The 12,370-nt window shown below is 41.2% G+C and overlaps 1 protein-coding gene across 1 annotated transcript; it reads left to right on the forward strand.

Moving 5' to 3' along the window:
• The first annotated feature begins 2,303 nt into the window (after positions 1-2,303).
• On the forward strand, positions 2,304-3,291 carry LOC124881705 (thyroxine 5-deiodinase-like). The gene has a single exon (XM_047387441.1). The coding sequence runs from the start codon at positions 2,395-2,397 to the stop codon at positions 3,199-3,201; it is 807 nt and encodes a 268-aa protein (XP_047243397.1). The 5' UTR covers positions 2,304-2,394; the 3' UTR covers positions 3,202-3,291.
• Positions 3,292-12,370: the final 9,079 nt, after the last annotated feature.

The following is a 12,370-nucleotide window of genomic DNA, read 5'->3' on the forward strand; positions in this document are numbered from 1 at the left end:
CGATTGCAAAGAAAAAATGATGTAAATTGAAAAAAAAAAAAAAAACAGCAGCAAGTCAGGAAAATCTGCAAACTCCCTCTACAAAACAAAAGTGCACCAGACCTCTAGGGCGATTCGACCCTGCACGTTTAGCCTTTTACAGCACGTTTGACCTGTTGACCGCTGTATAAATCTGAGCTCAACAGAATATGGAAATATATTAAAAGCACTTAATATGAGGAGAAAATACGCTGAGTACTAATGGTTAAATGAACATTTACAAATCTTAACCAATGATTTTATTTTAGAGGCCAACATCATTAGAGAAACGAATCTGGTCAGGTCTTCATTTTTCAGTTGTTATTTCTCTATTTCTCTATTTAAAAAAATCTAAATAAATAAATACAATTATTTAGTAGGAAACTACATACTGTATATATTTCAGCTCATTTTGGGATGTTGCTGACACACGGAACAGAGGGAGAATTTCAACACATTTGGAGGAGAAAGAAGCAGAATGATGGGAAGGGAGCAGGACAGAAAAAAAGGAGTACGGAGCATGGAGATGATTGATCACATGCTGGTATTGTTAAGACAGAGAAACAGAGCCCAGCAATCACATGGTTTCCATCTCATTAACACCTATGAGGTGGTGGAAAATGTTTCAGGGTGGGGTAACAGCATTTAGGGGTCAAAGTGAAGATCGGACTGGTATTATTTTATAGATGGACCAAACAGAATGGATTAAATTCTTCCATGTTAGACTTAAAGTTCTGTTTACTAAACAACCACTGCTGTGGGAAAGATCTGGACAACAGAAAAGAGAAATTCAGCTGACAAGATAAAATAGCTTGTGTCATTTCACTTCAAAATAATGAGCCAGATCCTTTGATGTTCATTCACAATTAGCCAGAAACTTTTAGGTTTTTTGGTTCTAAATTGTTATATCTGTTCCCTATTTGCTGATCATTTCAATCTCTTCCAAACTAATTTTTTGTAGAACCATTTGTTAGGGGGCCATTGAAGCTGCAGTCTTCCACCAGCTCTGCATATCTAGGAACTGAAACTTCTTCCTGTTCTTTGCGAAATAGGTCAAGATAAGTCAGATGAGATGGAAAGCATCCTGGAGGAGAAATATTCAAGTCTTGCCACAGAATCTCAATTAGATTTGGGTTCAGGCTTTAACCTTTCTTAAACATGAATATGATTTAATATAACCCATTCCATTGTAGTTCTGACTGGAAGTTTAGAATGGCTGTCCTGCTGGAAGGTGAACCTTCACCCCAATTCCAAGTGTTTTGCAGTCTCTAACATTTTTTTCCAGTATTGCTCTGTATTCAGCTCCACCAGCTTTCCTGTCCCATCATCCCAACAGCATGAGGTTGCCACCATGACTTGCCACACACAGCATTTTGTGCATACGCCCAAAAAGTTTTCCCTTTATCTAACCAGAGCACTTGTTCAGCGCAGTAATGCAGTCCCTGAATTTTGCTTAGCTAGAAACTAATAAAAAATCTGGTTTTCATAATTTCTGTTTCCTGTCTCCTGATCTTCCCTTACAAAATGTTTAGAGGTTCTCCCTCCAAAACTAAACTTGTAGCCCCCTTAAGTCAATACTTTTAAGAACCATCAAGTTTGCAGTACACCAAGTGAATGAATTTACTACACATTTTTCTTTGCAGAAAAGCTCAAACTCAGATTGGATTGAGTGTCTCTGAATGGCAAGTTTGCCACAGATTCTTAATTTGATTTATGTCTGGACCTATGGATGTTATCAGAATGTTTTGTGTTGGCCAAAAATTTTATTTTTTTCACAGGAGTAGAACAGTTTGTTCTCGACACCTAGTTCCTGATTTTTAGCTCACTGGAAACCATTATAGAACAATTTTTTTAGCAGTCAGTTTGTCATATCCTGATCCTTCCTCACTAGGTATTCAGGAGTGTTTGCTCCTAAAACACAGGCTTCTGTCTGTGTCACTGCAGCGCCGTCTGGCGGCTGCTGCGATGCATCGTGACAAAGTGATTTTACTTTTCAGGCCGAATGGACGGAAAGCGTAATTATATCCTATTGCAAAAATAAATAAATAAATAAATAGTATATGAAAAACAACCCGCTCGGTTGTCCATGCTCAAAAGGAGCGTCTTGTTTTACAGAAATCTGGAATGACAGTCATCCAGGCTGCGCTGGACAATCCCCCTCCCCAACTCTATGTCCCTGAAGCCCAGAGTTGACGGGAGGTAATCCCCTCCATGTGAGTGGGCGGTGCGGGTACCGGAGGCGTGTTTTTTCTTCTATTATTCAAATGCTGCCGTACCTATAAAAAGAGGTTCTGCCTGCGTCAGATAGTTTTCTCCAATGGGGAAAGGTGACTAAATACTAGTTGTCCCATTGTCGTCCTATTGGCAAGGGAAGCGATGATGGACGACTCCGGCGCTGTCCAAATGGCGAGAGCGCTGAAGTGCGCAGCCTTGTGCCTGATGCTGCTGCCCCGTTTCCTCCTGGCCGCCGTCATGCTGTGGCTCCTGGATTTCTTGTGCATCAGGAGAAAAGTGCTGCTGAAAATGGGCGAGCGCCAGGACAGCCCGGACGACCCGCCGGTGTGCGTCTCCGACTCCAACAAGATGTTCACCTGGGAGTCCCTCAGGGCCGTGTGGCACGGCCAGAAGCTGGACTTTCTCAAATCGGCGCACCTCGGGGAGGTTGCGCCCAACACCGAGGTGGTGCTGGTCCAGGAGCGGCGACAGGTCCGGATCCTGGACTGTACGAAAGGGAAGAGACCGCTCGTCCTAAACTTTGGCAGCTGCTCTTGACCGCCGTTCATGACGCGTCTGTCGTCGTTTCAGCGCGTCGTCAGGCAATACGCGGACATCGCGGACTTCTTGGTTGTGTACATCGAGGAGGCGCACCCGACGGACGGCTGGGTGAGCTCCGATGCGCCTTACCAGATCCCCAAGCACCGCTGCCTGGAGGACAGGCTAAGAGCCGCGCAGCTGATGTTCACCGAGGTGCCAGAGAGCAACGTGGTGGTGGACAACATGGACAACTCGTCCAACGCGGCGTACGGAGCCTACTTCGAGAGACTTTACATCGTGATGGATGAGAGGGTGGTGTACCAGGGGGGAAGGGGTCCGGAGGGCTACCGGATCTCCGAACTGAGGAACTGGCTGGAGCAATACAGAAAGGAGGTGGTGGACCCCCAGACAGCGGTGCTGTGTGTGTAACCGAACTGCCCTGCTGCTCTGCCCTCTGCTTTAGTGTCCAATCCACAGTGCAAAATATCCAGATGCTGCTATCACACGTTCACACATGGCACATTATATATATATATATATACATATATATATATATATATATATTTGTATATATATATATATATATTTATATATATATATATATATATATATATATATATATATATATATATATTTATATATATATACATTATTATTTTATTTTATATATATATATATATATATATATATATATATATATATATATATATATGTATATATATATATATATATGTATATATATATATGTATATATATATATATATATATATATATATATGTGTGTAATTTTCTTTTTTTTTTTTTTTTTTATATATATATTACATTTGTTGTTTCTCTTGCATTAAGATGTTCAGGACTGACAGATTAAGATGACTGTTCAGTTTAAGATGACGCCTTTAGCCTATAGATTGTAGGCTGTTAAACTGTGTTGTCATGACTTTAAATTGATTCCTCATAGCGATTATCTTTATTTTTTGTATGCAAAAAGTATTTGAATCAATTGAAGCTGGGTTCAGTTGGGGACCACTCTATTTTTCTACTTTGTGTGTGTTTGTGTGTGTGCATGAAGGAGGGTGCGTTCAGCCTAATATCTCACTCTGGCGTCTGTGTGAAGTTCGGTTTTTAAAAGGCGCATCCAGAAAACCGACACTGATGTTTCTGACACTGGAAGCAGGGCAATATTAGCTGGATGCTCTCTCCCTCTGCGGTCCACTGCCAAATGACGTGAAGCTGAAGACGATGTAATTGAGCAAATGTTGTTGTTTTTTTAATAAAATTCAAATCAGATGGAAGGAAAAATATATTTTGGTTTGATTATTTCATAAATGTTTTGCTACAGGGTTTTCTGTACTTTAACTGGACCATAACATGTAGAAGGGTTTAATCTAAACTAGAGGTGTCCAAAGTGCGGCCTGCGGGCCATTTGTGACATTTGGAAGTATGGCAACAAGAATAGTACACTACAGAAAAGCAAAACAAGAATGTTGTTTTGACCGGTAAAAACATGTAAACAACTTTATAGACTAACTGTTATTAGTTAGTCTATAACTAACTAATATAACAGTATTAAAGTCTAAAGTTTACAGTTTCCTATGTAAAGATTTGCATATTTTGACTGTAGTTTTTGGAAGGTTTTTATTGGAAGAAATATAGTTTAAATCAGTAAATTTAGCAGGAGCCTTCTGATAAATTAGCATGACCATGCTCTTAGTGTACAAATTCCTCCAGTAAAAAATGACATATTGTCGTTGCTTGCTGCAAATTAAATCCCATTCAGCTTTACTGTAATATACTGAAAATGTATCATTTCTAAAAGGTTAAAACCTCGAAATTATCCTAATTTTGAATATACCTGTGTGTACATTTACACATTTTAAAGAAGCTTGCCTGAACAGATGTATATTGATGATGCACTAAACAATCGGCTGGTGAATAAAATTTGCCCTAGAGAAGTTCATATATTGCAAAACTAAAATCTACTTTGTACAGTCTATAAAAACAAACATGTTCTTTCAGGTATTTTGTTCTGAGTTGAGTAATAAGCAAGTAAAGTTTAGGGACATATTCTTCAGTGCATTAATAAGGAACATCTTGTAATCCCTTCATTTTGATGGTTTAAGAACTGATTCCTCAATGAATATAGCCACCTCACACATTTGCTTTTCATGGTTAAAAATGGTTGGATTTAACTATTGAACTAAAGCAGAAGTAAAAAATAGGGAAACTAACCAAAACTAACCAACTAAGGCAGAACTGTAACAATAGTATTTCAATGCAAAACAATTATTTTTCAAATATTTCCTTTTTTCAGTAGACCTTTTATGCCTTTTTTATATCACATGTTTCATTGCTTAACAGTCCTTTTTTCCACAGTGGAGACTGTATGTCCTTTTGCAGTAGGCAATAATACGCAACTACATATAGGGGTAAAAAATTATCAGCAATAAGACACCATAAAGACTCAATCAAGAGAATATTTGCATTAACAACAAGCAAACCTTTCCTTGCCTACTCTCACATTTTTGTATGATGTATCATTATATTGCATTTAGGTGGAAAGACTCGTGATATTTTTTTTAAATCCAAACTCTGTAACAGGATGTTTAACTGCATCACTGTCAAGGCTGGGGTAAAAAACACAACCATCTTTGACTTGCAAAAACTGATTGGATTTCTTGCCGGCTGAAATGAAAGCCTGAAAAACTGGATGTCTTTCAGATAGAGATAAGCAGATGTGACTGATATTATTCTCTGGACAATATTTTGTCACCAATTTAAAAAGAAAGTCCAGCTTTGAACAGCATGACAGGAAATCCTGGGTACCTCAAAGTTAACACTGCTTGGGTATGATTAGGCATCCATCTCGTTTTACTTGAACTGCTTGATTCACTGGTTTAACTTTAAGCAGGTAAACCATTTCTTCTTTTACTAAACGAGAAGGACGGTCTCGCAGACAAAAATGACAAGACTTCAGAGAATTGAGTTCAGAATTGACCTTTATGTCTTTCACATCGTAAAGTTTAGAGATTTCCAACAGGTGAGTCATAACCTCCAGGAGTGCGCTGTGAACCATAAACTTTAGAATCTGTCAGAAACTTGTTTCGTGTGTTTTCATGGTATTATCGAATGCACTGTGAGCAACAAACATTTTCAATAAACCCACCTATGCTGTGTGATCTTAAATTGTCACCAGCAATACAAAACAGAGCCCCATTTATAGTAATAGAAAGAAGGAGCTGGCCTTGCAGTATTAGAAAGAAAAGACATAAGTTCCTAAGGAAAACTTCCCTGAAATTTGGTGGGAGTCTTTTCTGTTGCACTGTTTGAGTTCTGAGAAGTTCCTTCATATTCAATTAAATCAGATGGCTGAGAAAATGTTTCACTGTAAAAGTTGTGCTATTCAATGACAACTACAGTATGAGCTGCAAATCACAACTTAAGTGAGAAAACATTTAAACATTTATCTACAGGGCATACAACATACTGTCGCTCGACAATGTGCTCTTTTAGATGGGATACCAGCTCTTCCACTGTCTGATATTGGTGCCCACACAACAAAATGAGGCAGACAGTGTGGGCACATTGTGAACCCGAAGAAAAGTTAGCTTTAAAAGCTGCGTAGGTACAAAATGTCAATTTGCAATGAGGGAATTTTGAATACCAACTAGGCTCATTTCTCTGAACTCTGCAATGCAACACACAGCTTTGCAACAATTTCAGCATTGTATTCATATTGAAGTGTAATTACCACAGCTCTGTTTGCAAAAAACTATCCCTTAAAGAAGAAGACTGTTAAAACTACCCCCTAGTGGTTCCACTTGGTTTGTAAGACAGCTTTAACCCCCCCAACCCCCCAACCCTCCTTCCCACGGCATACACACACTCTCCAGTCCGACACACACATATTTTGTTGTCAAACTCCATTGCCGTTTATTTCACACCTTGACCTATTTTAAACTATTAAACAACTATAAGTAAACTACAATAAATTGCAGGTTGCAATGAAATAAACTACAATTATTTTAAATAAAAAAGAATAATCCACATTTACAGTGTAATTGTTTTAAGTGTGACTTTTTTTTTTTTTACTGTGTGACAACATTCAATATTGTTATCAATACATTTTTCAAACAATGCCACTGTGCAAAGGGGTCATTCATTTACTTCATTCATACTGCACCCCTGCCTGCAATGGCTCAGCTTTAACAAGTTACTGAAGTAAGTGAAAACGTTAGTAGAACAAGCTTGCCTTTAACAAAGTTGCAATTGACATTGGAGCCCACCCTTCTAGTAAAAACGAGTGCCACTCATAATTGAAAATGATAAACTTAAACTAAGAAAAGAAAGAAACATAAGGGAAAAGAAGCAGATGCTTACTTGGCTGACAGCATTTCAGCTAATAACGCCACTGGTATTGTTTTAATGAAGTGTTTTCATTGACCATTCTGTTGGAAAGGAGCTGAACCAAAATCCCTTCTTTGCCTTTTACTCCAGCAAAACATCCTAACAAGGCAAGACAGACACAGACGACTCATCAGATGTGATTACTACCCTGAATTGTCTTATCAATGGACGTTTTGACAAACTGGAATCCCTAAACCAGGAAAACAAAGCCAAAATAACATATTTGAAATAAGCCATGTTCTCTGTGAGGAAAACAGCTCAACTGTTCACTTTGAACAACTTTACCAAATTTCGGATCGAGAGCGATTGGCTCCACGAATGTCATCATTCAGTCTTCTTCAAGAGTCCGCAAACATTAGTCTGAAACTGTGGCCAGCAGTGGAAACAGCTCTAAAAGTAGGCAAAGTGGGTTTTTTTTGTTGGAGGATGTGTTTACGTTGATAAAAAAGAGATGTTTTCTGCTAAAACTATTGGCTCCAGTTAATCAAGGGGAAAAATCAATAATCAACTTTTGAACTTTCCCTTTGCTGTGATGAATGAGCCTTAGCAGCCAACTTATGTATGCTTTAAAGTTTACAAACTTTTATTAAAAATATACAAGTTATTGGTGCAGTTCTCAGCATCTCTGAGGGAAGTTTACTAGATTACAAGAGACTTTTAGTCTTTAGTTATTTTTATGTTTTAGTTCATCGTTTAATCTTAATCTATTGTCTTTCCTAATGCCAAAGGGTCTGAGGAATGTTGTAAAGTGCTAAGCTCTGTATTTGTTTGCCAATCAATGTAAACCAGATTAGTTTTTCTCTTTTCAAGAGACAAAATTTTGAAGATCATAATAGAGAAAGGACATTTGGCTTGGATTATTCTTGGATTATTCAGACGTGATTGCTGATAATAGCTTCAGCTTATTTTTTTATTTATTGTGACTCAGATGAGCACAAATTCAACTTTTAAAAGTTTGGTTTTGGACATTATTTTAACATCATTATGCATACCGTATATGAAAATGGCAACTGCTCAGTTAAATTACACTCAGGCACTCCTCAGCCATTTCATTTTAGGAGGAATTAGGCAGGGTTGTCCATTCCCCTTACCTATTTCTTATTACAAATCTTTTATCTGCTCATATTAAAACAAGTATTTTAAAAGGTGTAACAATTGCAGAGCCTGAAATCGTTATTAGTCAACTATCAGATGACAACCACTCTCTTTTTAAAGGATGGCGCTAAAGTATGATACACTCTGGATGTAAAACAGGCTTTTTCCAAATGTCTGGATTGTATTTGAATATCCATAAGTGTGAACTCCTTGCTGTAAAAAGTTCCGAAATCTTCTCAATAGCTGATATTTCCATCAAGGACAGAGTTACACACTTGGAAATCTGTATTAGCAAAAATCAGAAAAAGTATTTCAAACTTTACCCCAATTACAGAACAAAACACAAAAAAGATTTAAACCATGGCTTCTGAGGGACCTGTCCCTGAAGTTTTGAACCTTAATAACTAAGAAGGAGGACAACGGCTCACCTACGCTGCCCTTTCATTAAATGTAAGAATGCTTTATCAATAACATTAACTAGGTGGGCCAGCTGTTTAATAGGAGTGGTACTGTGTTTTAATTCTTACAACACTGCCAGATACCTGTAATAAACAGTTTGCTGTAGTATACAATGCAGTTCCAGCTGCTGTAGTTCTATTATTTAGAGGTCACATTTCAGCTTCTGTGTTTGAGCCACATTCTGATGTAACTAACTCAATTACTGGGAAGATTTGTTTTACTCAGCTAAGAGTTAAGAACAACCGCAAGATCTGTGCTTTTTTTTAACAAAATGTTGTCTTTGTACCAGCTCCAGTTGCTTAATGAAACAATCAGGTAAATAATCTGTGCTGGAAGAAATGTTGGACTCGCCCTCAAAGGTTCTGCTTGATTAATACGGTCAAGAAAGTGTCTTTTAAACTAATGCATCGATGTTGCCGAGTGAAATCGTTCCTTCCGAAATTTCATAATAACTTATGTTAACTGTGCCTTCTGTGATTCTTACAATAAGTCTCTCGTGCACATGCTCTGGAAGTGTAAATATATCTACAAACTACGGCCATGACATCTATAGTTTTATTTCAGACAATATAACTTGGAACTTTATTTGAAAATGGTTTTATTTAGGAGACAGGAAAACAGAGACAGTTTTCCTGTCTCTGTTGAAAACAAAGCATTGTGTGTTCAGGGTGACGTCCAATGTAAGTTTCATCCCACACTTATTGTTTCATTCTGACCAGAGCACCATCTTCCACATGATTGTTCTTTTCACTCTCCATACTAATAGTTCACATGTTGACAGATTCTCCCAAAGTAGCTGAGAATCTCTACAATTAATATTACTCACACCAGTTTCACTATGTTTAAACTTGCCTTTTCTGAATTAAATAACATTTTGTGCGTGTGAGCAATAACCTGTTAGGTTACCTAATAATTGGATTTATAGTGTTTAATTAAACATGCATATCTATGTCAATTTTGCAAAGCTTTTATTCTCTTGGAAAAAAACAAAAAAAGCAAAGGCTGTTTAGATGATGTCTTGCAACCTCTTCGATCTGTCCACCTTCTTCACTTTTCTTTTCATCCCTGCAAGCTTGTTTTCAGCTGCATACAAACTTACACTGACAAATGCAATTTGGATTAAAGAGCTGTGTGAATGCTATTGATCCCATGTGGCCTGACTTGCTACTGTGTGGTTATAATTCGTCCAGTTTTCATATGCATGTTGGACCTGAAAGATCAATGTGGCATGCAGCAAATGGGGCTGAGCTGAGAGCATGGGGAGCTGACATGCTCCCTTGGATGGGCTGTGTTCATGACTAAAATGGAAAAAAACTATGATTGTCTGTTTAAACTTCAAATTTTTAGCCTGGTTACAACTCATTAGAAGTGATAAAGTGAATAAAGAAGGTCAGTCAATCAGTAATGTCTGACCAAAGATAACATAAAACTGACTACTCAGAAGAAGCAAACAGAGTGGTGGTATCAGCCATCGAGCTTCTTCTTGTGCTGATAGGTCATCTAAGGAGGTCAAAGGATTAGGGATTACAAAAAGTTTCAACACGGCTTTCTGGTTTACCTACAGCAAATATATAATCACAGTTGCAATCTTTAATAAAATAAACCAGAATAAGAAAAAATTAAGTTCTGAAGAACTTTGTGTCACTAAGATGTTTACTCGGATCGGGTTGCGGGGGCAGCAGACTCAGCAGGGACGCCCAGACGTCCCTCTCCCCAGACACCTCCTCCAGCTCTTCCAGGGGGAGCCCAAGGCGTTCCCAGGCCAGCCGAGAGACATAGTCCCTCCAGCGTGTCCCGGGCCGTCCCCTGGGCCTCCTCCCGGTGGGACGTGCCTGGAACACCTCCCGAGGAAGGCGTCCAGGAGGCATCCGGTATAGATGCCCGAGCCACCTCAACTGGCTCCTCTCGATGTGGTGGAGCGGTGGCTCTACTCCGAGCCCCTCCCGAGCTCCTCACCCTATCTCTAAGGGAGTGCCCGGCCACCCTACGGAGGAAGCTCATTTCAGCCGCTTGTATCTGGGATCTCGTTCTTTCGGTCATGACCCAAAGTTCAAGGCCATAGGTGAGGGTAGGAACGTAGACCGACCGGTAAATCGAGAGCTTCGCTTTTCGGCTCAGCTCTCTCTTCACCACAACGGACCTTCATAGCGCCCCCATTACTGCGGTAGCCGCACCAGTCCGTCTGTCGATCTCCCGCTCCATTCTTCCCTCACTTGTGAAGAAGACCCCGAGATACTTAAACTCCTCCACTTGAGGCAGGAACTCCCCTCCAACCTGAAGAGGACAAGCCACCCTTTTCCGGTTGAGAACCATGGCCTCGGACTTGGAGGAGCTGATCCTCATCCCAGCCTCTTCACACTCGGCTGTGAACCGCCCCAGCGCATGCTGTAGGTCTTGGCAAGAGGGGGCCAGCAGGACCATGTCATCTGCAAAAAGAAGAGAGGAAATCCTCTGGTCCCCAAACCAGACCCCTCCGGCCCTTGGCTGCACCTAGAAATCCTGTCCATAAAAGTTATGAACAGGACTGGTGACAAAGGGCAGCCTTGCCGGAGTCCAACATGCACCGAGAACAGGTCCAACTTAGTGCCGGCAATGCGGACCAAACTCCTGCTCCGCTTGTACAGAGATCGGATGGCCGCTAGTAAAGGGCCCCCGATTCCATACTCCTGGAGCACCCCCCACAGGGCATCACGAGGGACACAGTCGAATGCCTTCTCCAGGTCCATAAAACACATGTGGACCGGTTGGGCAAACTCCCATGAACCCTCGAGTACCCTGTAGAGGGTATAGAGCTGGTCCAATGTTCCACGGCCGGGTGAAAACCACACTGCTCCTCCTGAAGCCGGGGTTCGACTCTATCGGCCGGACTCTCCTCTCCAATACCCTGGCGTAGGCCTTACCAGGGAGGCTGAGGAGTGTGATCCCCCTGTAGTTGGAACACACCCTCCAGTCACCCTTCTTATGTAGGGGGACCACCACCCCAGTCTGCCAATCCAGAGGCACTGTCCCCATCTGCCACGCAATGTTGAAGAGGCGTGTCAACCATGACAGCCCCACAACATCCAAAGAGTTGAGGTACTCAGGGCGGATCTCATCCAACCCCGAAGCCCTACCACCGCGGAGCTTTTTAACCACCTCAGTGACTTCAGCCTGGGTGATGAAAGAGTCCAACCCCAAGTCCCCAGCCTCTGTTTCCACCAGTGAATGCGTGATGGCAGGATTGAGGAGATCCTCGAAGTAGTCCTTCCACTGCCCGATAATGTCCACAGTCGAGGTCAGCAGCTCCACACCCCCACTGTAAACAGTGTTGGCAAAGCACTGCTTCCCCTTCCTGAGGCGCCGGACGGTTTGCCAGAATTGCTTCGGGGCCAACCAGTAGTCCTTCTCCATGGCTTCACCGAACTCCTCCCAGGTCCGGGTTTTTGCCTCTGCCACCGTCCAGGCCGCGGCACGCTTGGCCCCACGGTACCCGTCAGCCGCCTCTGCAGTTCCACAAGCCAACCACAGCCGATAAGACTCCTTCTTCAGCTTGACAGCGTCCCTTGCTGCCGGTGTCCACCACCAGGTTCGGGGATTGCCGCCGGCGACAGACACCGCAGACCTTACGGCCGCAGCTACGGGCGGTAGCATTGACAATAGA

The sequence above is a fragment of the Girardinichthys multiradiatus genome, chromosome 15, assembly GCF_021462225.1.
Source record: "Girardinichthys multiradiatus isolate DD_20200921_A chromosome 15, DD_fGirMul_XY1, whole genome shotgun sequence".
Lineage (NCBI taxonomy): Eukaryota > Metazoa > Chordata > Actinopteri > Cyprinodontiformes > Goodeidae > Girardinichthys > Girardinichthys multiradiatus.